This window comes from Lepisosteus platostomus, chromosome 14 (genome assembly GCF_059453375.1).
Source record: "Lepisosteus platostomus isolate fLepPlt1 chromosome 14, fLepPlt1.hap1, whole genome shotgun sequence".
In the NCBI taxonomy this organism is placed as follows: domain Eukaryota; kingdom Metazoa; phylum Chordata; class Actinopteri; order Semionotiformes; family Lepisosteidae; genus Lepisosteus; species Lepisosteus platostomus.
Window position 1 is genome coordinate 16038058 of NC_142624.1, and position 24514 is coordinate 16062571.

The following is a 24514-nucleotide window of genomic DNA, read 5'->3' on the forward strand; positions in this document are numbered from 1 at the left end:
TTTAAATGCACTTAATATTAAATATTAATATGGAATTTTACAAATAAAGGGAAATTTTAGTAGCTGAGCATAGAAAGAAGAGGAGCATAATGTGTCTGAAGTTCATAAACAATATTAATTTAGCAACATAAACATAATATGTTAACTGTATATGGCTGGTATTGGTAGTTTAAATAAAAAATACACATCAGTATTCCACTTTCTTCATAAACATTTTAAGCATTAATGTCTTTCATTCTTACATACTGTGGTTATTTTGGAAAAGTTTTTACGTACTCCTTATGACTATATTTAAGTTTATATACTATATAAAAAGTTATGTTTTAACCTTTTCTATGAAAACTTGCGATTGTTATCGCAGTAAAAAATGCATACTTTTTAGAATTTGATTAATAGGAACTATAATATGGAATTGCTTATCTAAAGAAATTAATAACGATATAATTATATTCATATAGCTCAAAATATCACAGTAGTACACTTTCTTTGTAAACATACGCATCAATTTGAGTCATTCACCCGAGTTTACTTGGAAACTTTTTGCCTGCCCTGTTCAGTTATAGCTTAAGTTGTCAAGCGGCACGTTGGTGGGTTTGGCATGCTGGAAGTTGGGAGTTCGAACCCAGCTCTCGTCATGAGTTTTCTTTTAACAAATAAACATTTCTTTGAAAAACTAAAATAGTAAATATTATCGACACTATATTGAATTTGTTGGCATTTTTACATATCACAACACATTCAAAGTTAAGTGAGTTAAGTGATTAACCTTTTCTATGAATACTTGCGGTCTTTGTCGCAGTAAAAAACCTCATACTTTAGAATCCGCTAAATAGGAAATATAATATGGAATCGCTTATCTAAAAAAATTAAGAACGGTATTAATTTAAAGATCTAAATATATGTAATTATATAGCTGGTAGTATTACTGTAATCCACTTTCTTTGTAAACACTTTTAATTTATATTTGACTCATTCACTCATGAAGAAGTATTATGTACACTATATTAACATTTTTTTATATATATATTATAACATATTCAATGTTAAGTTATATTAATAATGAAATAAATACGTGAATTAGCAAACGTGAATACAGTCAACTGTTCAACCGGTTTAATTCAAAACACTTTATTCAGCGGGGCAATATTAACAGACTCCTCAAGCCTTAAAAAGAAATTGTATATATTGTAATTAAAATTGAGAATAATAAAGCGGTATTAAAAATACCACTGAAACTATAATAATGTGTCTGGTCATTATTAACAGTATTAATTTAATAATAATTTAAAGCTTCTTGTCTCTTTTTCAGAGTCATTTTTTTCTTCGGGTTTCAAAAGCTTCGCGTTTTAAAATACCTAATTATGAGACACTGTTTCAGATGTCAATAACATTGTGAACAAATGACAGAGCCTGGAACCCGCTGTGATTCGGACACAGAATGGATAAAAATGGCAACAGGTGAGGCAGGCAGAGGGAAGGGGGAGGGGGGAGGCGTCTTCCCACCTCTATGACTAAAGAAAGTGTCAAAGAGAAATGGCTTGAGCAACATACAGCTCTGAAAAAGTTTGGTGCAGTCTTCTCTGCTTTAAAGGAACACTCCTTGTGGATAATAATAGTGTATAAAAACACTCTATGGTCAATACACTACCCACTAAACCTCTTTCCCACAATTTCACGGGGGCAAGGTCATGTAGCTGATTCACAGCTGGATACAATTTTATGTCGCAAAAATTCAGATATTTGTCAACATATTTACTAAAACTATCCATCTCAGTAACCTCACTGTGTTAGTCTCACTGTATGCCCCAGTGCTCACTCAATGTTCACACTCCCAGTAAAATAAAAAACTGGTTTCCCGCATTGTCAACCCGCACCAGGGGGGAAGGAAAAGTGCCCGTGGTCATCAGCATAATTGGCAGACAAAAGTTGATTAAAACTCAAAGGGTGTGATGTGTAACACAAACGCTGCTTAACAAAGCCGCTTGTAAGAGCAAGGTGACTGCTCAATTAAATAAAGCTACAGTCCACACAGATTTTAATTCTTCAAGCAAAATTAGCTGTTTGTCAAAATCTGCTACTTTACAAGCAGTACACGACTTCTCATAAGGTACCTTTTGTCTCTCGTGCAAACTCGAAGGTTTAATTATTATAATTCTGAAAATTGAACGATATGCCTCAGGGACTCATTATAGTATTGTAGTGAATACGGTTTGCACAGGAAAATCAAAATACCGTTTTATTGAATTTTTTTAAATAAAAAAAAATTGTTTACCCATCGTGTTGATACGCTGTTCTCCGATTACTACAATTGTAAAAAAAAAACCTTTCCCCCTCCCTTGTTTAACTTAAAGATTTCCATTAAGAAATGCTTCAACACAAAACCATCACATGTTGATTTAAGTGACCTTCTTTCAGTTGGGTACACACATTTTTTTTGGAAACGTATTGACATGTTCCTTTTAACTACATTGCTGTCGATATTGTAGCAATAGAAAAAATGAAACGCTTTACGTTTGTAATGTAGGGCACACTGAATGAGTTAAACTTTGATGCAGGACAAATAAATGTATTTTCCACAAGCTATACTGTAGTGGCTATACAAAACTATACAACATCGCGCTGTTTGCATGTGACACGTCTTTGTTCAAGTTTTAAAGCTACAGTACGGAAAAACGAGTGTTCAGAAAAAACAGGACATTTGAATGCTGGTTGCCTTATGTTAAAGAGCAACATTGACAACAGAGCATGCTACTGAAAATTTATCCCATCCCTCGAGCAGAACTGTCTAATTTACATAACAAACAGTGGGGTTTAACACTCTTCTATAAATTGAAGGTTGTGAAAACAGTGAGTGACAAATCACCCCAAACAAAATACAATTTTAAAATACAAGCAGTTTGAAATTATTTGTTATTAATAAATCAGCTTCAAACATGTTGTGATATTTGGAAATATCAAAAATGTCAATATAGTGTCCATAATATTTGCTATTTTAGTTTTTCAAAGAAATGTTTATTTGTTAAAAGAAAACTCATGGTGACAGCTGGGTTCGAACCCCTGACCTCCAGCATGCAAGGCACACACCTAACCCATAACACCAACGCGCTTGCTTAACAACTCAAGCTATAGCTGTAAAGGCCAGACAAAATGTTTTCACGTAATCACAGCTGAATGAGTTAAACTGATGCAGACAGTTACAAAGAAAGTGGACCACGGTAATAGCTTACAGCCTGTCCAAGGTCATTCATTATTAATACTGTTTATAAGATCTTCCATATCACATCAAAATTGGAACATTTTAACAAATGTATGAGGCAATACACAATACACAACGTGTCTGCTCTATAACTCTTCAGTATACAGAATAATTTTCTCACTACAGTACGTATTCTTAGAAAAGGAAAAAACATTATAACTTTTCATGAAGTACACAATATAAGTTTAATAATGTTAAGCACGTTAAAACCAGAACCCATGTAAGTTAAGAAGTTAAAGACTTTGATGCAGAAAATATTAATGCAAAATTAACATATATATGATGAAGGTGGAAGGTTGTGTACTTTTGTCCAACTGAGAAATCTTGCTTTCATAAAATATATTGACTTTTTAATGTTTAAGGATTAACATGCTGTAATACACAGTTTAAAATTATTAAAAATCTAAAGAGTATACAACTTAAATCGAAACCAGGCATTTTCTGGCAACAGCTCAAATACTGTACCTGAGATGTTAACCTTTATTAAAGTGCTTCTGGATACTATTATCATATTTAAATTAACATGTGGTGTTATGCGGTATGATGCGGTAGGATGCGCCATGCCCACCGCGTTTTAACGCATTGTGAATGGCTGGATCTGTACAGTAAAGCTTTAGAGATGCATATCACTTTTCATATACTGTATTCAATTTTACTCAGGTCCGTCCATGCAAATGTAAGCCAAGCTCATAGTTACAAAAAGGTCTATTACAGTTCAAGGTAGACATAAGGAGGCAAGGTTTTTCTGAAGCAAAATGGAGAAACACATATTCCCATGACACAAAACAGAGTTAAATACTGTACAGGCAATGTTTTAAATTGGGTAAAATCAAGAGGGAAATAATGAAATATGAACATTTGGTATAAATAAAAATATATATGGCAAACTTTATATTTGAAGGTGAAACAGAAAATATCAAAATATTTGCTGCCAAAAGACTCACAACTAGCAAATGCCTTAAAAAATTACTAATAACTTCATTATATTACTCGCTTCTAAAGTGTTGTGGTTCTGTTATATTTTTACCAACTGTGTTACCAACTAAGTTGTAGATTTATTGCAATACCTACTAACTTTAAATATCCACACTGATACTGTCTTTTTTCCTGTAGCTGGGAGCCATAGAAACAGAACAAGTGTAGAACTTGAAAAGGAAAAGGCTGTTTCAAATAATGTAAATACCCATGTAGGGTTCTTCTTTTTGGTTATACATACAAAACCATCAAAACACTGCAACATTTGGCTAAACGCAAAGCTACACTTACTCTGTCTATAATTTCCCAATCTTCCACTACAACACCTATGCTATTACCTAACACTGTCATATATGTACAATATCCCATCCTGTGGAAAAAGAACATGTCATTGCTTCAATTAATACATTTTAATGATTGTCCATTTAACAGACTACAACATTTAAGTATGTGAATCAAACAAAATGATACGATTTTTAAAGTACTATAATGCACATATATAAATAGAAAAGTTTAGTAGTAGTAGTTATAGTTAAGTATATTAGTTATAGTAGTTACAACCATTCCTTTCTATGTTTTTTGTATTTCAATACAACAAAATGAATATTTGTTAAGGCAAATATTTTATCATATTCACAGACCTTACTAACAATCCCTGTATATATAACATTACACTTAAGTTGAATATGCAAGATGAGCTACACTTCTACCTATGAAGTGGGAAGAGGATTTCTGGATTGAAATTTATTAATATGCCAGTTAAACAGGGATAACATTTTTATTTTTATGCTTCTATGGACTTTGTCTGCATATAGTAAGGTCTGTTAGTTTAATGTTTTTTTAAACTGGGACTCCATATATACTGCTGATATAATGTAAAATTTCTAGAAAAGATATTTTAACGAAAAATGCCTAATAGTTATTAATGTTACAGGCATTATAAAAGGGACAATACTTTGAAGAGTGGATAATGGTATTTGATATGCTGATTTTTCTGAGCAATTGTAGTTATTCACTTACGTGTATTAATTAAATGTAATCTGAAATAAAGAAACACAACTTAATCCTTTTTAAGATGAATGCATTTTTTTCAATTAAATGGTGTAGTTCTGGAACAAAGAGTAAATAAATATTTGAATTTGTATCAGGCTATAATCATGATCAAAAGCAGAGGTTAACAATTAGTTAAGAAGTATTCAGGCGAATGATTGCATGGATTTAGTAGAGTTGAATTGTTTACTGTAGAAATAAAACACATTTTAGTGCAACAAAATAAACATGAAGTAACAAAGGTGGGATTTAAAATTAATTTATTTAACAATACAAAAAATATGCATGCTGGAAAATAAAATTATCAAAAATTAAAACAAAAATAAAAGTTTTTCTTAAAATGGGAAATACAACAAAATAAAGTCATACATTTTAATGATAACCATTTCTAATAAAATACTGTTATTTTACTGCATTCAAAGAACATTTTTAATAAATAAAACTAAGGTTCATCACATGACAGCAAAATTTAGCCTCTTGGGTGACTATCAAAAGTATTCATCCTCCTTGGACATTTTTACATTTTATAGTACAGTATGGACTGATCATGTATTAAATTGGAATTTTTTGCCATTGCATGACACAAAACACTATAATGTCAAAGCAAAAAAAAAACTATTATATAGATCCTGGAAAATTAATCAATCAAAAAATCTGAAAATAACTGATTGCTTAGTTATTCATCCCCTTTGCTATAACATACCTAAAGTGGCTTTGGTGCAACCAAATACATTAGCTGAATATTGATAATTATACATTAGCTAATTCATAATTAGCTGAATGGAGGAAAACCGGCTGCAGTCAGCAGGAGAGCTGGGACTAAGGAGATGATTCATTTTCCAGTAGGCCAATGACCCAAAAAACTGGAGTTAACAAAGAAGTCAATGTCCCAGAGTGACCAACTCAAAGCTTAGACCTCCATCCATCACAAATCTGTGGGAGGAGTTGAAAATTGTAGTTGACCAATGGTCCTCTTCAACATGAGGGAGGTTGTGCAATTTTACAAATAAGAAAAAGCAAAGATTCAGATGTGCAAAGCAGGTAGAGACTTATCTAACGGGACCCATGGGGGTAAATACTTGTGCAAACAGTTATTTTTATTTTGTGTTTTACATTTATAATTAATTTAGAAGTATCTGTATAATTTGTTTCCACTTTGGTATTTTTGCCATTGATCAACAACACCCTATAATGCCAATTAAACACAATTCCATATCTAAATACAATAAAACATGAAAAAGCCAAAGGGGAGTAAATACTTTTGATAACACATTCTGTAGTTTCTATCTAGCTCCGTCATTGCAGAGACATCAAGCCACTTATATATCAAGACTGTTCCTTTATGCAGTTCTCACACAAAGTAATGACACAAAACCCCTTTGTGTCATTTAGGAATGTATCTTTACATACAGCTTTCCAACATCTAGAATTCCAGTTCCAAGGTCACCTATGTAACAGCGAATACCCAATCATTTTGCCAAAAATGCCAATTATAGAATTATTATTATTGCTGTTGTTATCATTTACTATAACTGTAACAAATCTTTATCCTTGATGGTGGATTTATTTCTAAAATAATACATTAAGAAATTTGGCTTTTGAATTAATTAAATCAGATTGAATTACATGTTCATTTATCTGTGTATAATTAAAGATTTCCTATCCAATAACAAACATGAAAACTCTTTAAAGCAGCTAACAGCTGGTAGTAAAATGAAAAACATAAAATTATGGATTAAGATATTTTTGGAATATTAACCCATTACATATCACATTTGAGTAAAATTACCTGAAATTATTACATGCGTCTGGGCATTTTTTGTCCAACCTTATTAAAATTACATCCTTTTAAAAATTCGAAAGTTACACTGCAGCTTAGTATCTAAGGCCTCTGTGAAAATACTTGTGCAAACATATGGCCTTTTACTTTATTCCAATAACACATGTCAAACAAATTAAGATCTAAAGAAATTAGCATTCTGACTCACTTAAAAGATTCTGACTTGCTGTGCGGTGTTCAGGTTATTCCTCTACAGCTCTTGTGAGTTATTTGATTTATGCACTGAGATTATCCAGAAAAAAAACAACTCATGCTTTAAATCCAGTACAATTCAGCTGATCACAACTATTTTCTCTGTTTGACGTTAGTTAAATGGCCCACTAGCCTTTTTTATTTGACTGTTTTCAGAAAATAAACTGGTACAGGAATGTGTAAAGTACAAAAGCAGACAACAAATACTGTATATAAATACATACATATCACCGCATGATAACACAGCTGAGTAATTAAAGTTTTTGGTCTATAGATCAATTTGGTTTCTTTTATACAGTTTTAACTTGCAATGAACAGAAGATAAAAAATAGATTAAGAAACAGAAGCCTGTATAAACATAGAAAAGTCTAATTCCAAAGGAGAGGTCAGTATTTGGAACAATTCCACTCATGAACAGAAATAGGCACTGCATATATTCTGAGTAATTCAGAGTAATACTACTAGTACTACTGAGTAGTACCTCAGCTTGATATCAATATTCACCTCAACAAGAAATTATCAATACAAACTTGATGAAGACTTAACAATTGTTACACAGCTATTGTACAGAAAATGTGCAGAAAATTTAAGAATCTTTATATGTTATATATTAAGGAACAGGAAACAGGCTCCACGGCCAAAACATTGCGTTTCCCTTCTTTTCAGCATGGAATAAACCCGTTACCTGTTCCATTGCAGCCTACACATGCTGACGCAGCTACGTACTTGAACTGTTATATGTTAATATTATATTTATGTTACTCTCTTTAATTATCAAGGGAAATTTACAGATTAAGATCTGGATACATTTTTTGGCATGGGGATGTAGGGATAATTTTTGGTGTACGCAAAAAAGTGTACACCAAAATCCTTTCAAGAAAAACATGTTTAATTTAAAGACTTGCTGGCACACAGTGAAAATGATGAAGATTCATATACAGTGTCTTTACACACCCTTTCAAGAGTGATGCATTATGTGGTTTAACAGCCTGAAATCAAGAAAACATTAAATCAGAATTTATTTTACCTTCACACACAGAGTAACAGACAGCAAATTAGATCTGGTCTGGTGGTTAATTCAACTAAAACAAAAGAGTCAATTATCAAAAAGACCTCCCAGATAAAGTTGTGGGTAGGCAAAGAGCAGGAGACAAATACAAAAAGATTTCATCATCCTTTGCTTTTCTTTGAAATATGGTAAAGACTGTTATTGAGAAGTGGAAGGTATATGGCACCTCCAAGACCCTGCCTAGATCAAGATATTCATCTAAACTTGATGACAAGAAGACTGGTCAAAATCTGCATGTGACAATAATATCCAAAGCACTCCTGGACTGTAAGGCAGGAGGGCAAAGAAGGAAGGAGAAAAGAAGGAAGTCATTACTGAAAAAAACTGCAACACAATATTAATGTGATGCTAATATACTACTGATATTATTATTACTATTAATATGATATTAATTTGGCCTATATGCAAAGTATTATAGCTGATTACAGTTCATCACCCAAAGAACACCATCGCTACCATAAAGTGTTGCTGGGACATTTCTCATTGACAGAGACTGGGGTACTTGTCTGGATAACAGGGAAAAAGAATGGAGCAAAGTACAGAAAGTCCTTAAGGAAAACCTGCTGCCTTCTGCTAGATCGCTGAAACTGGGACATAGGTTCACCTTTGAACAAGACAAAGACCCTAAACACATAGCTAAAGTAACACTTAAGCTGCTAAAACATCAGTCAGGGCCCAGTCAGAGCCCAGTCAGAGCCTGACCTTAATCTAACTGAAAAACTGTCGAATGACTTGAAGGTTGCAGTCCTTCAAAGGTCTTCCTGCGATCTGACTCCTCTTGAACAGTTCTGTAAGGAGGAATGGGCAAGCTTTGCCACATCTAGAAGTGCTACATTGGTGCTACCTATCCACACAGAATTGTAACTGTAATTGAAGCAAAAGTTGTGTCCACCAAGTAATAACTCGAGGGTTTGTTTATTAAACAGAATTTCTGAGCATGTGTTTTTCACAGTTTTGTGCTACAATGTGTAAATTGAGGTAAATAAATTGTGATTTAATGTGACTTGATTTCAGGCTGTTACGCCACAAAATGTGTTACTTTGGAAAGGGTGTGTAGATTTTTACAGGCACTGTATATAATCATGCATGTATGTATAATAAATGTCTTATTACTAGCCATGCACATGGAATCATGTACTTAAAATTAAATACAATATATACGTTTTGTAACTGTATGTCATACATATTACTCCTCGCTCTTTGGTTTAATATTCAGAAAACTAAAACATAACACAATGCTACTTGCCAAGAACTTTTACACTCAGTTTCTCTGATTTTTGGTATTTGAAAGCATTTACATTGCTTATATTATATAAATGACCAAGCCCAAAAGTAATACAGTAAGACTGGAGTGATTTAAATAATATGCAGTACAATTAAAGTCACAATCTACAAGACCCGAATGGAATAAATAATTTATAGAAAAAATACCTATATAGTATTATCAGAGAAAAAACCCAGCCCATTGTGAAAGGAGGTCCTCCACATCAGTTTTGGTCACCCACACTCTCCATTCTATACACTACAGTTGTAGAGTTGTCCTCATTGGACTCAGGAGACACTTTTTTCCAGAGAGTATCTTTAAGAGCTAGCTCTTGCTGAAGGCTTTCGTAATCCATTGGTCCAAAGGTATGCTGCTGTTTTAAGCAACATGAATAATACATTAGTTTTTTTGAAAACATGGAGAACAGAAGTGGCACTTAGTTTGAGCATTTGAAATTTAGTTCAGAAATCTTAAAACTCCCCAATAGCCTGACAATGGAATTACTCTCACAACACAAATCCTGGTACTGGACTTTCAGTGATTACAGAACTTACTTCAAAAGGATTACCTTAGCTTTTCACTTACAAAAATACATTCACTTACCACTCTACCTAAGAGTTACATTCCTAAAATGGCTATAAAGTTTAATTAAAACAAAATATAGTTTAATTAGAAGACTGTTCTGTAATATCTAATTATTCGATTAATGCAGCAAACATCATCATGTACACCTATACTGCATAGTACTGAAGAATAAACCCATCTGAAAAGAGGATAAAAGCAGCAAAAACAAGAAGCATCTTTTACACATTACAGAGATTAATTTACACAACATTTTTTTTCAGATAAGATACGAAAATGTTTAGACATACATTCAGGTTTGCAGCCATTTATACAGCCTCTAAACAATATTTACTGTTGTAAACTGTTGTAAAAATATCAAACACAAACAACATGTTAAAACAATATAACTAGGCAAATTACATTATATTTTGGTAGGATATTATTAGTAGAAATACAATAGTATAATATAAGTGATAGTATATATATATATTGTACATGTGGGTATTCCTTTAGAATATAAAAGGAATATTATTTACCAAATTTTCAAAATGAAAGAAATTCATAAACAATACCTGATCTTTTTAACATTTTTTGAAACGCAAGTCAAACCTTTTCCAATATAAACTCTTACAGAAGCTTGATTTTACCTGTTTAAATTTGTAAAATAGAAAATCATACTACATTAAATCAGGCTGCAATATCAATACAGAAAAAATACATTAGGTAATTTGTACAGCCTTGATTCCTTGAAACAGAAATGTTACCATTACTGAATGGGTTTACCCAGTTTACTTGATATTAACAATAAAATGTGGTACAAATGTCAGAAATGGGCTACTTATAAATAAAGACATAGGTGTCTTGCAAAAAATGTTAAAACAGACTAATTAAATCAAAGGATTCAAGATTGTAATGTATAAGGTTCTAGTAAGATGTCACTTAGTATATTACACACAATGTCAGGGCCATGCTACAGATGCTGTCACTAATGAGAAATGAGCTGTTAAAAACTTTAAGTCTCCTTTTCTATGCACACCTGAGGTGACTATGTAACGCAAGATGACCTCTGCATGCTCCTAGTAGGCTGGGCAAACGATTTTTAAATTTAAAAATAAATAAATAAATAATGAGATATAATGATGTGTTCCTGCTTAACTTAGACATTGCACGACTTTAAAACATATAAAAACAGGTTTCGAGAGTTAAAAACCACTTTTTATGCGCGAAAAATGGGTGATTTTTCTTCCTCGTGATCAGCTCAGAATCTTTGTGTACGCTGTAAGGTTTTTACTTCTTAATTAAACGTTTAAAATACACGAATTTCATAAAGACAACACACGTTTCGAAGAAAAAAAATCCCATTCTTTTCTCATCCTGTTGTGTGAAACTCATCAGCAGGTCTTTTTTTCCCCAATCAGAGGCTCTGAAAATAGCGTACCGCCCACTGCGCTCCGTCAGAGAGGGGCGCGGCACCGAGAGAGGGAGGAGGCGCGGAGCTCAGCAGTACAGACCGAACGTTCTACTGCCTGGAGCGCTTATTGCAGCGATCGCGTCTGCATTTATAACTTAGTTTTTAAAATTAATCAAGCAATATGAAGCATCTCTTTTTACTTTTAAGTCACTTAATTATCATTAAGCACAGCTTTCTCACCACCTAGACTACTTTTTGATACCATCCTTAGACAAAGCAGAAACTTCTTGTTCTGTCTAATGACATTACAAGTGGAAAGATTACAGAATTTAATCGTCTTTAATTTTGTTACGTTATACATTTTAGAAACGTTTCATCCATACAAACACCACAAAACTATTCTCGATTGTATTTCTGAATGGTATGTTACACTTAGTTCACTGTTTTAATTACACCTAATTAAGATAGTTAGGTGTTAGCATAAACTATTAGCAATCAATATTAAATTTAGCACTGTAATAAGTTGTTGCACTTTCCCCCGCATCTTGTAAAAATATATTTTCATTGTTCAAATATACATTAAATCTGACTATCATATAATAAGTTAAATACAAAACTAAAGAAAAAATAGGGTTAAATATAATTCAAAATATTTTGCTAACAATGTTAACTGTTTATAAATAATAAATTGTATTAACTAAAGAGTAGGATGGCACAGTTGTTAGTATGCTTTTTGTTTTGTTTCTTTTTCATAAATACAACAGTAGCACCTGATGTCTCAGCGCCTTTCAAAATTAAATTATGCATGCAAACCTGTGAACTAGAAAGATAACTAAGATATCCATCCATTTATAATGGTGGCAAAGTGGTTAGCATTGCTATCTTGGAGCACTGGGGTCCTAGATTCAATTCCTGCCATCCTGTGTGTGTGGGGTTTGTATGTTCTCTCTGGGTTACATGGTTTTTCTCCATATGTGTGATATGACTCCCTCTCGCACTCCAAAACATACTGGTAAGTTAATTGGTTTATGGGAAAACTGGCCCTGGTGTGTGTGTGTTTGTGTCTGTCTGTCCTGTGATGGACTGGCGCTATGTCAAGGGTGTATTCTGCCTTGTGTCCGTTGCTTACTGGGATATGCTCCAAATCCTCTGTACTGGATAAAGAGATTAGAAATAGATGGAACTATATACAGTGTTAGAAACCCACTATGAAATGGCAGCATCTCACTGAGAATAAAATATTTTATAGTGCTGGCCTTTCCAACTCTCTTGCACATCAGTATCCATACCTAGTTATTTAAACAAATTACCTCTAATTATAAACATCTTAATATGCTGGCTCTGTGGATCCGCATCAGCTATGTTTGCCCATTCCTTCAATTCATGTGCATCCAACACACAGTTCAATACTAGTAACTGCACAAAATCTAAAATACAATCCTCATTTCAGTATCTATGTAAACATACAGTCTGTTAACTTCATCATCTTCATCAAAAGTATGCCTAACCCCATTAGGAAGTGTTCTTGTTATCAGTGTATTCCTTAGCTTTCCCAAAATTATCTTCTTCTTACCAACATCTCTAGTCTTTTATCCTGCAATAACTCAGCCAACACTTAAATCCCCAAAAGCTGCTTGTGTTAATTTCTTTAAATCACAAATATCATGTGTAAATACTGGCCATTTAATACTCTGCATTGTGGGATAATAGTTTATTTTAAAGGGGAACTAGAGAAACTAAGAACTAGAGAAATTAAGAAAGGCTTTTTTTTCCTAGAATTAATAAATGCACATCCTGTTCACTGGGGAAATTAAATCCACACTGAGCAATCTTCAATATGTTCAGAATATGACAGCGAGAATCCTATCAGGGATGCATTACACCCGTTTTTTCCAAGTCCTTACACTGGTTACCTATCAGGTTTCGAGTCAACTTCAAATTCCTCATCCTCATTCTGTACCTACAGTATATGGCTTATTATCTGTCTACTCCCCCACCTTTGTCCGTCTGACTCTGGTCTTCTAGCTGTCCTCAAGAACATCTACATTCTGTGGGTGACAGGGTCTTCTCTAGCTGCACCCCAGAGCTCTCAATTTGTATTCCCAGTGATATCAGTCACGTACCCTGAGTGCATTTAAATCTAACCTCAGAACCTTTCTTTTCAGAAGACTTAGTGTCTGTATCTGCTTCATTTTCTAATTTTGGTAGCACCTCTAACTGCTTGTGTTTCTTATATGTATTTACTTTGTAATCTGTGGTCCTTTTATCTGTTTTTACATCTACCGTATTGCTTTGAGATGCCACCTTTAATGGTAATATATAAAATAAAGTTTTTTATTATTGTTATAGGGAAACATGATCAGATTTTCCCTGGTTCAGAAAAAAAGATCTAAAGTATACTAGTTTGTCACTCTTCTCATTCCCTTTGCTAAATGACTTTTCATACTAATCTGATCAATCTAACTGCCAGTTTTCTGTGCTTTCTCTATCCTGCTAGATTTGCAATTATTCTGAAAATTTTCATCTTGAAATAACTCATTTCTAAATACCCTTTTCACTGTTAACATCTTGCAGCAACTCTACTACAAAATATACTTAGCTCAACCTGACAGTTCATCCTGCTACCAACATTAAATAAAACAAATCTTAAGATTTCTATATTTATGTCTTTATTTAGTGGTTTCATTAGTGACAAAGGCTAAACTTTCTTGGAAAAATGTATTTTATGTGTTGCGGAAAAAACTGACTTGCTTTAACAAAATATGTTTACAAGTCCTTTCACCTGGCAGTTTACCTAAATGCCCAACTATCTGAGAAGCCCTCCATGAAACCATAGTTGCTATTAATTCATTTAGGGCTCACTGACAGAATTGCTGTTTTTTATGCATGCTAATTTCTGATTCCTCACTCTGTTTCATGTTTATAGATAAGACTATTGATCGCGAAGGGAAATTGATGTACATGCTTACATGTTCTTTTGTAACATACACCTTTTTGTGATTTTTTTGTATATCTAAGCAAGTGTTCCTTCATCCCTCTTCTGCACTATAGGCATGGCTTTTATTCTGTTTGCTCCATTTCTAAAACTTTTTGCTCATGTGCATTTTTGTATTTTTTTACACCTCTAGCACTTTAACGTCCTGAATTCTCATTTGCCTTAATTTGTAGAATGAATTTGAGTTTTAGCCTTAAAAATCTTAAGTTTTCACTATCTTTTGTTTCTTGTCCTACAACTGTTATTATTGATCACCATGACTTCATTCAGCCTTTCCTGAACGTCTATGACAGGCAGAGAGAGTGCTGTTTCTGGTGCGATCTTTTGCAGCTGACATTTCACTGTTTTAAACGAACAAGAAATTAGATTGCTCATAAATCACTTATTCTATATAAATACAGCGTAATTGCCCTCCGAAAATCCTCTTTTTCTTGTTCGTTTTAGAGACCTTGATCGAAACTGATTTTAGATGTCAGAAAGGATTTATTTTCTCTGTATTTCCTACATTGCTTTGTCGAGATTTTAACTTTATATTTAGGCTCAGATTTCAACTATAAATCGTACACTAATTAATAGCAGTAAATACTGATGTTTTGCTCCCTCTTACCACAAAAATATATATGTTTTGTAGCTGGGATGAACTTTATTTCGTACGCGTAGCTACTGCGATTTGGACACGAAGCGGTTAAAGATGGTGGCAAATCAGGCACCCAGAGAGGGGGGGGGGGGGGGGGGCGTCTTCTCGCCTCCATAACTAAAATGCCAAATAGGAGTGGCTTAAGCGACATACACAGTCGTGTAACTGACAGTTTGAGGTAGCCTATCGTGTAAATTTCGCTTTGTTGCTGATAGGTTAAGCTTTCGAAACTCTGCCCCAAAGTCATGTGACTGATTTTTCGCCCTGTTTCGTTGGTTAAACGCAATGATCACAAGCACCACCATGGTTACTGGGATGTGTAGTTTTTAATTCCGTTTGAATTATAACTGTACGTACTGTCTTCATATTTGGCCAGGGCTTTAAAGAGAAGGCGCGCCAAAAAATTTCGGTGCCGTCGTCTCCGCTTTAAAGGTACCCCCGTGCTGGAAGAATTTGACCTCGGAACGTTTGCCCAGCGTACTCCTAGCCAAGCAGGAGACAATTTTTGCTTGTCCTCCTGAGGCATCCTAACAAGACACAAACAGCATGTGCTGAGAATAATGTGATTACTACACTTATCATCTGTATAATAATCTTTATTATAAAGTATATAAATCTATAAACTACTGCCTAAAAACTTTGCCAGAAAGTCTTAATTTTATAATAAAACAGCACATCATCATCATCATTATTGTTATTGGAACCACATAAGTTACATTCCAATATGACGCAGGAGCAAATGCTGCATTGTTATTTATTTTTAGCAAAAAGGCAAGTCAAGTAAAACTACAGTAAACCAAACAAAACAGAATTAATTCAATGATTAAAACACTTTGTCAGCAATAATAGTACCACAAACACTGAAATGCTGCTGTAATGTTAGCCATGTGGCCTGAACCACATGGAGCGAAGAGAGTCTCTATGAGGCAGACATCACATGAAGGCACAGTCAGAAGCCAGATAATACCACTGCATGCAACAACACAGCAGCCATGCAGATCCAGATAGTGCAATCAGATAATGTCTCCACTTGTTAAGAGACAGCACAGACAGAACTATACCTGGAAAAGTCAAGGTCCAGCAGCACGTTTCACTGGTTGCTGAATTATGGAATGGCAAATTATGCAAGGCTGTTGCTCATTAACTCTGAGATAGCCCACAGGCAGGGGCACATTAGAAAAGTCTCTTTCATTAAGTAAGCAGGATCAAAATGAAGGTCTGAGATCATATCATAGTTGTGGAAATTGTATCAACCACAATCTCTTAAGATTCCTAGACAGCAAGCAAATGTGTGGAAACTGTACGAGTTCAGTTCCTAAAAATCAACCAATCAACACAAGATAATGGAATTAAAAAGTGAATAGGTTCTTTTCACATGCTGGGATATTGACAGGAATCGAGGTGCACACTGTTGCAGTTATTGGTATGGAAGTTCGGTTAATCAGGTAAAGAGGGATATTAACCTATTCAATAATGGTAACACTTTTGGTAAGGGTAACACTTTTTTACATTTGAAAGAGAACTACAAAACACCATACATATCAAAATGTGGTAATGTGCAACAATATTTAAATTAAATTAGCTTAAGTTTAGAACTTCACTTACCCGCTGGTCCCCTCCTTCTCTTCGAGGATCGAGTTTCTTTGCAAAGTGCCTTAAGTTGTCATAGTTGTGGAAATTGCACAAGGCCACCAGATCCTGTAACAGATAGCAATCCAGTGTAAGGCAATTCTGTTTTAAGAATGTATTTTAAGATTCCAAGTATAATGTGACAATAAAAAAATTAAATGACTTCATGGTCTCCAGAATTATTATATAATTTAAATATAACACACTTTTACATTAAAATGCAGGTAAGTAATACTAATACTATTCCCATAATTACTTAACAGCTTAACACACCATGCTTATTTTGTCTCTTTATACCACCATGTTAATTCAATTTGACATACATTTTATATACACCCCATTAGACAGCAGTATTGGATCATCTAAATATTTAGTAGGTAGTAACAGTTGCTCACTAAATATATACATTGATTGTCCAGATGGGGTACAAAATTATTATTAAGTAAATTATTAAGCAATTTAAGTATACTGTTTTTTATCATTTGTAACAGAATTGGTCTTTAATAATCAATTACATAAAAACATTTCACTAATGGATTTTAATTGTAGCAGTGTATTCATAAACTCAATAATCATGATTTTGCCTATTCACAAAAAGTTTTAGTGACCACTTTTCCCACATTCACAGACCAGTTTCGCCTATTTCTGGGTTGCGCATTAGGAGAGTGAATATGGGCATCCACTTCCACTGCATTTTTGTCTCTGTAGTAAAGGCACAGCTATGCTAACAGAGTTAACATTTATGTAGCGATGCATCATGTGTTATGCTTTAGTTATTCAGTTTCCTTTAGGAAAGGGTTAGATGCGTCTTGCGTGTAGACCTGTTATCAAAGTGATGCCTGTATGTAATACCAGTGCTGTGCTGCAAAAAAAAAAAGTTAATTAACAAAAAAACTCTGTGGTTTCCTAATTTGACACAGTCATATTTCTTTGACATGGAAAATAATTTAAAAAATATATTATAAGAAAGAGAATTAGACAGATTTCAAGAGCAGGAGCAAGTTTACCTAGTGTGAAGGGAGTGAGTACACTAAGTTTCCTTTCTTTACTTACCAATAAAGAGAACCATATCTAACCAAACAACTTAAAATAGCTCTCTCAAACATAAACATGCATATATGTTTAGAAACAAAAAAAACGAGGTCTGTAATGATTTAATTACAAATTCAACATTTAGTCTAATCTTGTAGCCTATGTTGGGCTAGGTAACAGTGCATTCTGGGGCAGGCTTGACATTTTGTAACAAGCAACACAAATGGCATTGACCATACTTTAAATATACGTATCTTGCCACACTCTCACTGACTTATGAGTTTTTGCGCTGTTCTGCATTTTGCTTTTAGCACAAATAGTGGCAGGATGCACAACTGCAGGCTGTTTTAAATGTGCTTCCACCTTGCATTTATAAGCATTTCAGGTTGACAAAATGACTGTCCAGGATATTTTTTTATTTACTACAACCCTATATAAAAATGAAAAGTTAGTTTGTCAGCCTGAGATGCTCATACTCATATTGAGATGCTCAAGGACAATATGGCGAATTAGCTCTAACAGAAGCAGCACTGGGGCATTGCTGTAGTATGTTTCAAATGGCCACAACTGAATGGTGTGAATTTGGTGTGTAAACCTCTGAGTTCTCTTACTGTGCAAAACTGGATTCCCCGGACACTGTTGCCAAGTTTATCCAGAGGTGGAGACCAGCACATGATGCCCATCACATTGGGTACCACCAGCAAAATGCCTCCTGAAACTCCAGACTTAGCCGGGAGGCCAACCTGTATGATCAATGAAAAACAATTATACCGACAGCAGTAACAGAAAATAAAGTCCTATAGTATAGACACTGTACTTGACAGATCACATTATCCGTAACTGATTGAGTACAGCAGTGTGGGCTTCAACTTGCCAGGGAATCATTAGCTTGCCTGCACATGTGACACCTATGACTTGCTGGGTGCTTGTGAGCATAAGACTCCCGTTTCCTGTAAAGCACTGTAGGACCCATGGTATTTAAAATGTCAAACTGCACCAAAAATTAAGATTGGAATAGCAATCTCACAGCTCAGGTACCCGTTAAACTTTAGATTGGCCCAGGTCTCTTTTCAAAACTCACAACTGATCAATTAATAATTGGAAAGAAAATAAATGCAAAAAAAATACAAATTGGTTATTGGGATCTACAATATGTGACATTATACTGTTGGGACAGGATAATAGCCTAACAAGATTAAAATGTTTACATTAAATGTTTTCTTAACTTACATGACACTGAAGTTTTAGAGGAATCAATAAAACAACTGCAGGTACAACTCTATAATGATAACTGGAATATCTATTCATCTCAGGAACAATATTTGGAATATAATACAAGATCATTCTTGTGTTTTAACATGTCTATCATTCTGTCCTGGAAACATACAAGTAGCTAAATGTACAAATAGGCAAATCTCAGCAGCAACTATTTAATATATTTAACAAATTAGGTGCCATTCAGCACCTGTTATTGTTTTCATTATTAAAGCACTCTGAGAAGAACGTAAATGGGGCTAGACACATAGCTCAGCATGAACATACTTGTCAGAAAGGGATGAAAGATCAGACATGTCACAGAGGTAAAAAATAAAACAATTGTTTTCTATGTTTTTCTGGAAAAAAGTGGACCCCCTGTCATAATTTGGAAAACATGTCTGACATAATACCAAATAAAACAAATGGTTCAAATAAAAACAAGAGCCACCTAGCACCACCTCTTATAATTCAAGCAATTATGTTAATTCAAAATGATTTGATGTATTAAGTAGTCAAGTAAACTACTAATTATCATTAACAGCAATGTTATCACTTTGCAGCCTAATTAGATTTCAAAGGCCAAGCAAGGCTGGGGACTCTCAGCATTAGGATATCTAATACTAATCATAAACACACTGCTAGTAAAGTATAAGATGAACTAAAGCAATACAATGTGTAAATGCTTGTTTTAAAGATGTTTCACAGAAGTACTTGAGTTTCCTTTTTTTGATCAAATCTTTCTTTGGCAGTGTTGAAAAATTGTGATTTCTACATATTTTGGTAGAAGTAGTAATAGAAGTTTTATTTCAATTAGCACACCTGACAGTTTTTTCTGAGTGTACCCAGTGACCACTGCCAAGTTCTTCCATTCATATTACTGAATATTCCATATTCATTGACTTTTGGAAAACAAATATGTTTGCCAACATTAGTCTATACACACAGAAAATCAAAGCTTCGAATTTGCATATTTTCAATATACAGAAAAGCGATTTTTAAGCATAACTTGTATTTACTAATGTCTCGAATGTTTGCATGTAGGACTCTGAATTAAAAAAATTAAAATATAAGAATTACTTGCTGTTCTAGAAAAAATATCTTGCTATACCTTTAAAAGGAATTCCTTTTAAGACCAGTGCCTTATGAATCACCAGTTTTACATTTCAGTTTTTAAGAGCTTACAATTTTCTCATGATGTGTGGTAAAAATAGCTTTCTATAAGCAAATGGTAAAACCTACTAGGCTCACATTAATGACTGGATGTCTCTGTAAAATTTATTTTGGATGATTTTCTGTCAGACTTTATGACATGGGAAGTTAACATCAGTGGTTCTACTTACGTGGAAAGCAAACTGTCCGGAAAAGTCGTACATGCCACAAGAGTGCATCAGACTTAGCGTGTTCCTGACAGCCTCTGGACTCAGCACCCGCTCACCAGTGATGGGGCAGAACCCACCATTAGCCAACGTGGCAGCCATTACACTGGCACTCTCGCATGTCACCTCAATAGAGCATAACTATTGAGAAAAAATGGGTATGAAACAGTTACATTACATTAGCTACAAGCTTTCAGATTGTATTCAAAACAACACAACTAGAGACCAATTTTAAGTTTTGCGGAAACTACCAATTAATTTCGTTCATTAAGGAATATGCAGTTCATCCAAAATGGGGAAAAAAGGGGTGTATTCTTATAATGAAAAGAAATACCACAGAAATGCTCTCACCTTAAAATACAAAATATAAACAGCCTGTTTTGAAAACATTTTTATCTTCTAATCATTCCAAGCACAAGCAAATATTAAGATTTTAGTTTTCGGCTAAGATACTTGTGCACCAATTTTGATTTTAAATTGTTTTGTATTCTCAAAGGGGTGGCTATATTGTTACAATTGTGTCTATTTCTTAGGGTATTTGTACAGTACAAAGTGCTGCTGCACTTTATTTTGGGCTTATGGATATGTGCCTTGGTAACTGATGGTAAGTTAGTAACTTCTAGCTGGTAATAAGAGTCAGCAAAAATCGCACTGAGCTACCACAGTTTCCATCAGCTCATCAATCTTGTAAAAATGGTTTTGTGCTTAATTTTCATTCAATTTAATCTGTACTTAATGTTTAAGCATTTGGAAGACTACTGTTATTTTGACTTAATGCAATATAATACATTACTCTCCTTTTTTCTTTATTTTTCCATTTGAGCACATTATATCTGTTTAATCTGCACAATACTTTTACCATTTTTTTCTACCACTTACCAACATGTTTTACATTATTTATGCCTCTACTATACTCTATTAGACTCTACTATTGAGTCTATATCTGTAAATGATGACTCATTTAGTTATATCCTGAGATACAGATGGCACAAACTCATCCATTGCAAAAGCTAAATGAGAAAGTGAGTGTGCCATTGCACTCTTGACCGTTCCTGCTTAATTACAATACCCAGGTTACTATCAACCTTCAGAAACTGTCTAGCAGGTTTAACTGCAGCTAAAAATATATTCTGTACAAACTTGCTCTTATTTCAACTTTATTCTTTAGTAAAGCTATATTCCACTGTGCTAGTTCAAAAATAGTGTCAGTAGGGTCAGACATGTCCCGTTGTTTTAAATATTTTTAATGAACCCTACTCATACAGTCTATGACAGTCAAATTTAAAAATGTATCAGATGGCATAAATGCAAACTTTTGCCCTGTCTAAACAATGCAACATCCCGGTAAGACAACATTAATTACATGGAAAAGATAATTAAAAATAATCATTCTGCTCTCTTCTGTGAGGCCTGCAGTTTAAATATTTCTTACATTTGTTACCGATCAAAGCAAATTGAACACACAAAACTATTTTTTTTTTGCTAGATGATGTAATTGTTACTTTTAATACCGTAAGACTAGAGTAGAAAACATAAATTCACCTGGAAATAAAAGTCTAGTATTGATGTCATATCTGTTCCTTCAGGGAAGCACTGCAAAGAAAAAGGAAAAAAACAGATTTTTTTTAATTGGATAACTGTACAATGTATAAATATCAGTTTACCATTCCCAGAAACATAGTTCTCAAAAAAGACTATCAGCATTAAATTGGCACAAATGGTATACACATTAAAAAATGCTCACAGTTGAAGAAGGCTTCACAGCCAAAACGTTTTCTCTCTTCTCTTTTCAGCATGGAATAAACCTTTTACTTGTTCCTTTGCAGACTACGCATGCTGACGCAGCTACCCACCTGAACCACATTAAAAAAATGCTTTTACCAAATTCCGGTCCTCACAAAGCTTTAAAGCTTTCACTCAACATAAAATAGTCTGGAGACTGATTTACTACGTGACCTTTAGGCTCCTCATCTGAAGTTCATTATCTTCCAGGTGTACCTACAGTATGAGCATTCTAATTTCTGCAAACATTACAAAAATGATAACAAATATTAAAAATAAAATTTGAGATTAGTTATATAATTAGAAACTAAATATGTTAAATGGTAGATGAAAAAAATGAATTCATGCAGTTAAAGAAAAACTGAATTACATCAAAAAATATTTTATAGAATATAAAAGAGCAAAAAGTTCCACCTAGCACAGTGGCTTCTAATCAATACATATGACCTTTTAAGAGCTAAAAATAAATGTACAAAAATGCCCCAAAAGAAAACTAAAATTTACCCTTGATTAAGAACTTGGCTAGGGCAAAAACCAAAAGAAAACAGTTCCTTCAGGATCAATGTTGAAAACATCTGACCTAGTACACTGTATTTTGAAGTGAGCTTCAAAAAGTGACTATATTTGTCACAGATAAGGCCAGTTACATATTCAAAACAAACTGACATTTTTTGAGTCATGCTACCAAATTCACCATGTAATGATGCCATGGTAGCCTTTGTGAGAAACACATATGCAAATAAATTTCTGAAAGAAAACCGTGAAAAACATTTTAAACATTGTCTAAGCAAGAAAACAGGTACATAGACAATATAGAACGTATGAAAAAATGTTAAACAAAGTCTAAGCAACAGGTACTGCTCTATGTATAACATGATGAGGTAATTGGTATTCAGCTGCAGAACAGGCTTCAATCATAGCCTTGTGAAACTGAAATGGACATTTCACCAAAATACAGTGGTATTAAAAAGCAAAATATTTCTGAAGAATGTATGAGTTTTGGAAACTCTGTTCTATCCAATTGCATGGCAAGAGACCAGTTGATGTAATATGTCGGTGTGTTAAAAACAGTGTCCACGAAACATACAGTAAAATAGAGGAATTAATAAATGCATACTGGGCATTGTCAAGGAAAATGCACAGCACAGCCAGCACAAAACATATACTTTTACGTTTAAGAAACATTCATCAGCCTGGACAAAAGACATTTAATTAAAATTGAGAAATTAGATCAAGATCACTAATTTCTCATGGTAGGGATATTTAACCTAAAAGAAGCATGCAGTTAGAATGTGAATACCCTGCCATAATGTTCTGTTCCAGGTTCTGTTGAAGAATATACATCTGTGAACAAATATGTACACTATGTAAAAGACAAAGGCAGTGGAATGCATAAGCATAAGAAAGTTTTTACACAGTAGACTGTCTACACAGTAGACAGTTCACAACTGGCAATAATACATTTGAATAACAAAATATTATTTAGTTATGTTACTGTACTACTTTTTAATTAGTATTTTTCATGTCTTCAAACAGAGCAAAACAATTCTGTGACACTTTATATTTACACTGTATGTAGTATATGTTCCTGATGATAATTTTAATTTACTACTGCATTGTCTGTGAAACTATTGAATAAAACAGATGCACGCCAGCAGCTATATCATCCTGCAACTCACAACTGGCAACCCACTGAAGCTAAGCAGGTGTGAGCCTGGTCAGTACCTGGATAGGAGACCTCCTGGGAAAAACTAAGGTTGCTGCTGGAAGAGGTGTTAATGGGGCCAGCAGGGGGCGCTCACCATGCGGTCCATGTGGGTCCTAATGGCCCAGTATAGTGACGGGGACACTATACTGTAAACAGGCGCCGTCCTTCGGATGAGATGTAAAACCAAGGTCCTGACTCTGTGTGGTCATTAAAAATCCCAGGGCGCTTCTCGAAAAGAGTAGGGGTGTAACCCAGGTGTCCTGGCCAAATTTCCAATTGGCCCTTACAAATCATGGCCCCCTAATAATCCCCCTCTATGAATTGGCTACATTAATCTGCTCTCCCCTCCACTGATAGCTGATGTGTGGTGAGCGTTCTGGCGCACTATGGCTGCCGTCGCATCATCCAGGTGGATGCTGCACATTGGTAGTGGTGGAGGGGAGTCCCCATTATCTGTAAAGCGCTTTGAGTGGAGTG

General features: G+C 34.2%; 1 protein-coding gene across 3 annotated transcripts in view; it reads right to left on the minus strand.

Moving 5' to 3' along the window:
• Nucleotides 1-24514, minus strand: part of glsb (glutaminase b) — a 99750-nt gene that overhangs the window by 20211 nt on the left and 55025 nt on the right. For 2 of the 3 annotated variants that reach the window (XM_088607222.1, XM_088607224.1), the window contains exons 11-14: nt 22090-22140; nt 20512-20688; nt 18526-18657; nt 16859-16951 (exon numbers count right to left, since the gene is read on the minus strand). In XM_088607222.1, the coding sequence (XP_088463348.1) occupies nt 16859-16951; nt 18526-18657; nt 20512-20688; nt 22090-22140 (453 nt within the window). Of the gene's footprint in view, nt 1-5524; nt 10020-16858; nt 16952-18525; nt 18658-20511; nt 20689-22089; nt 22141-24514 lie in introns of those variants that run through there. The other variant, XM_088607225.1, reaches the window with a different exon arrangement.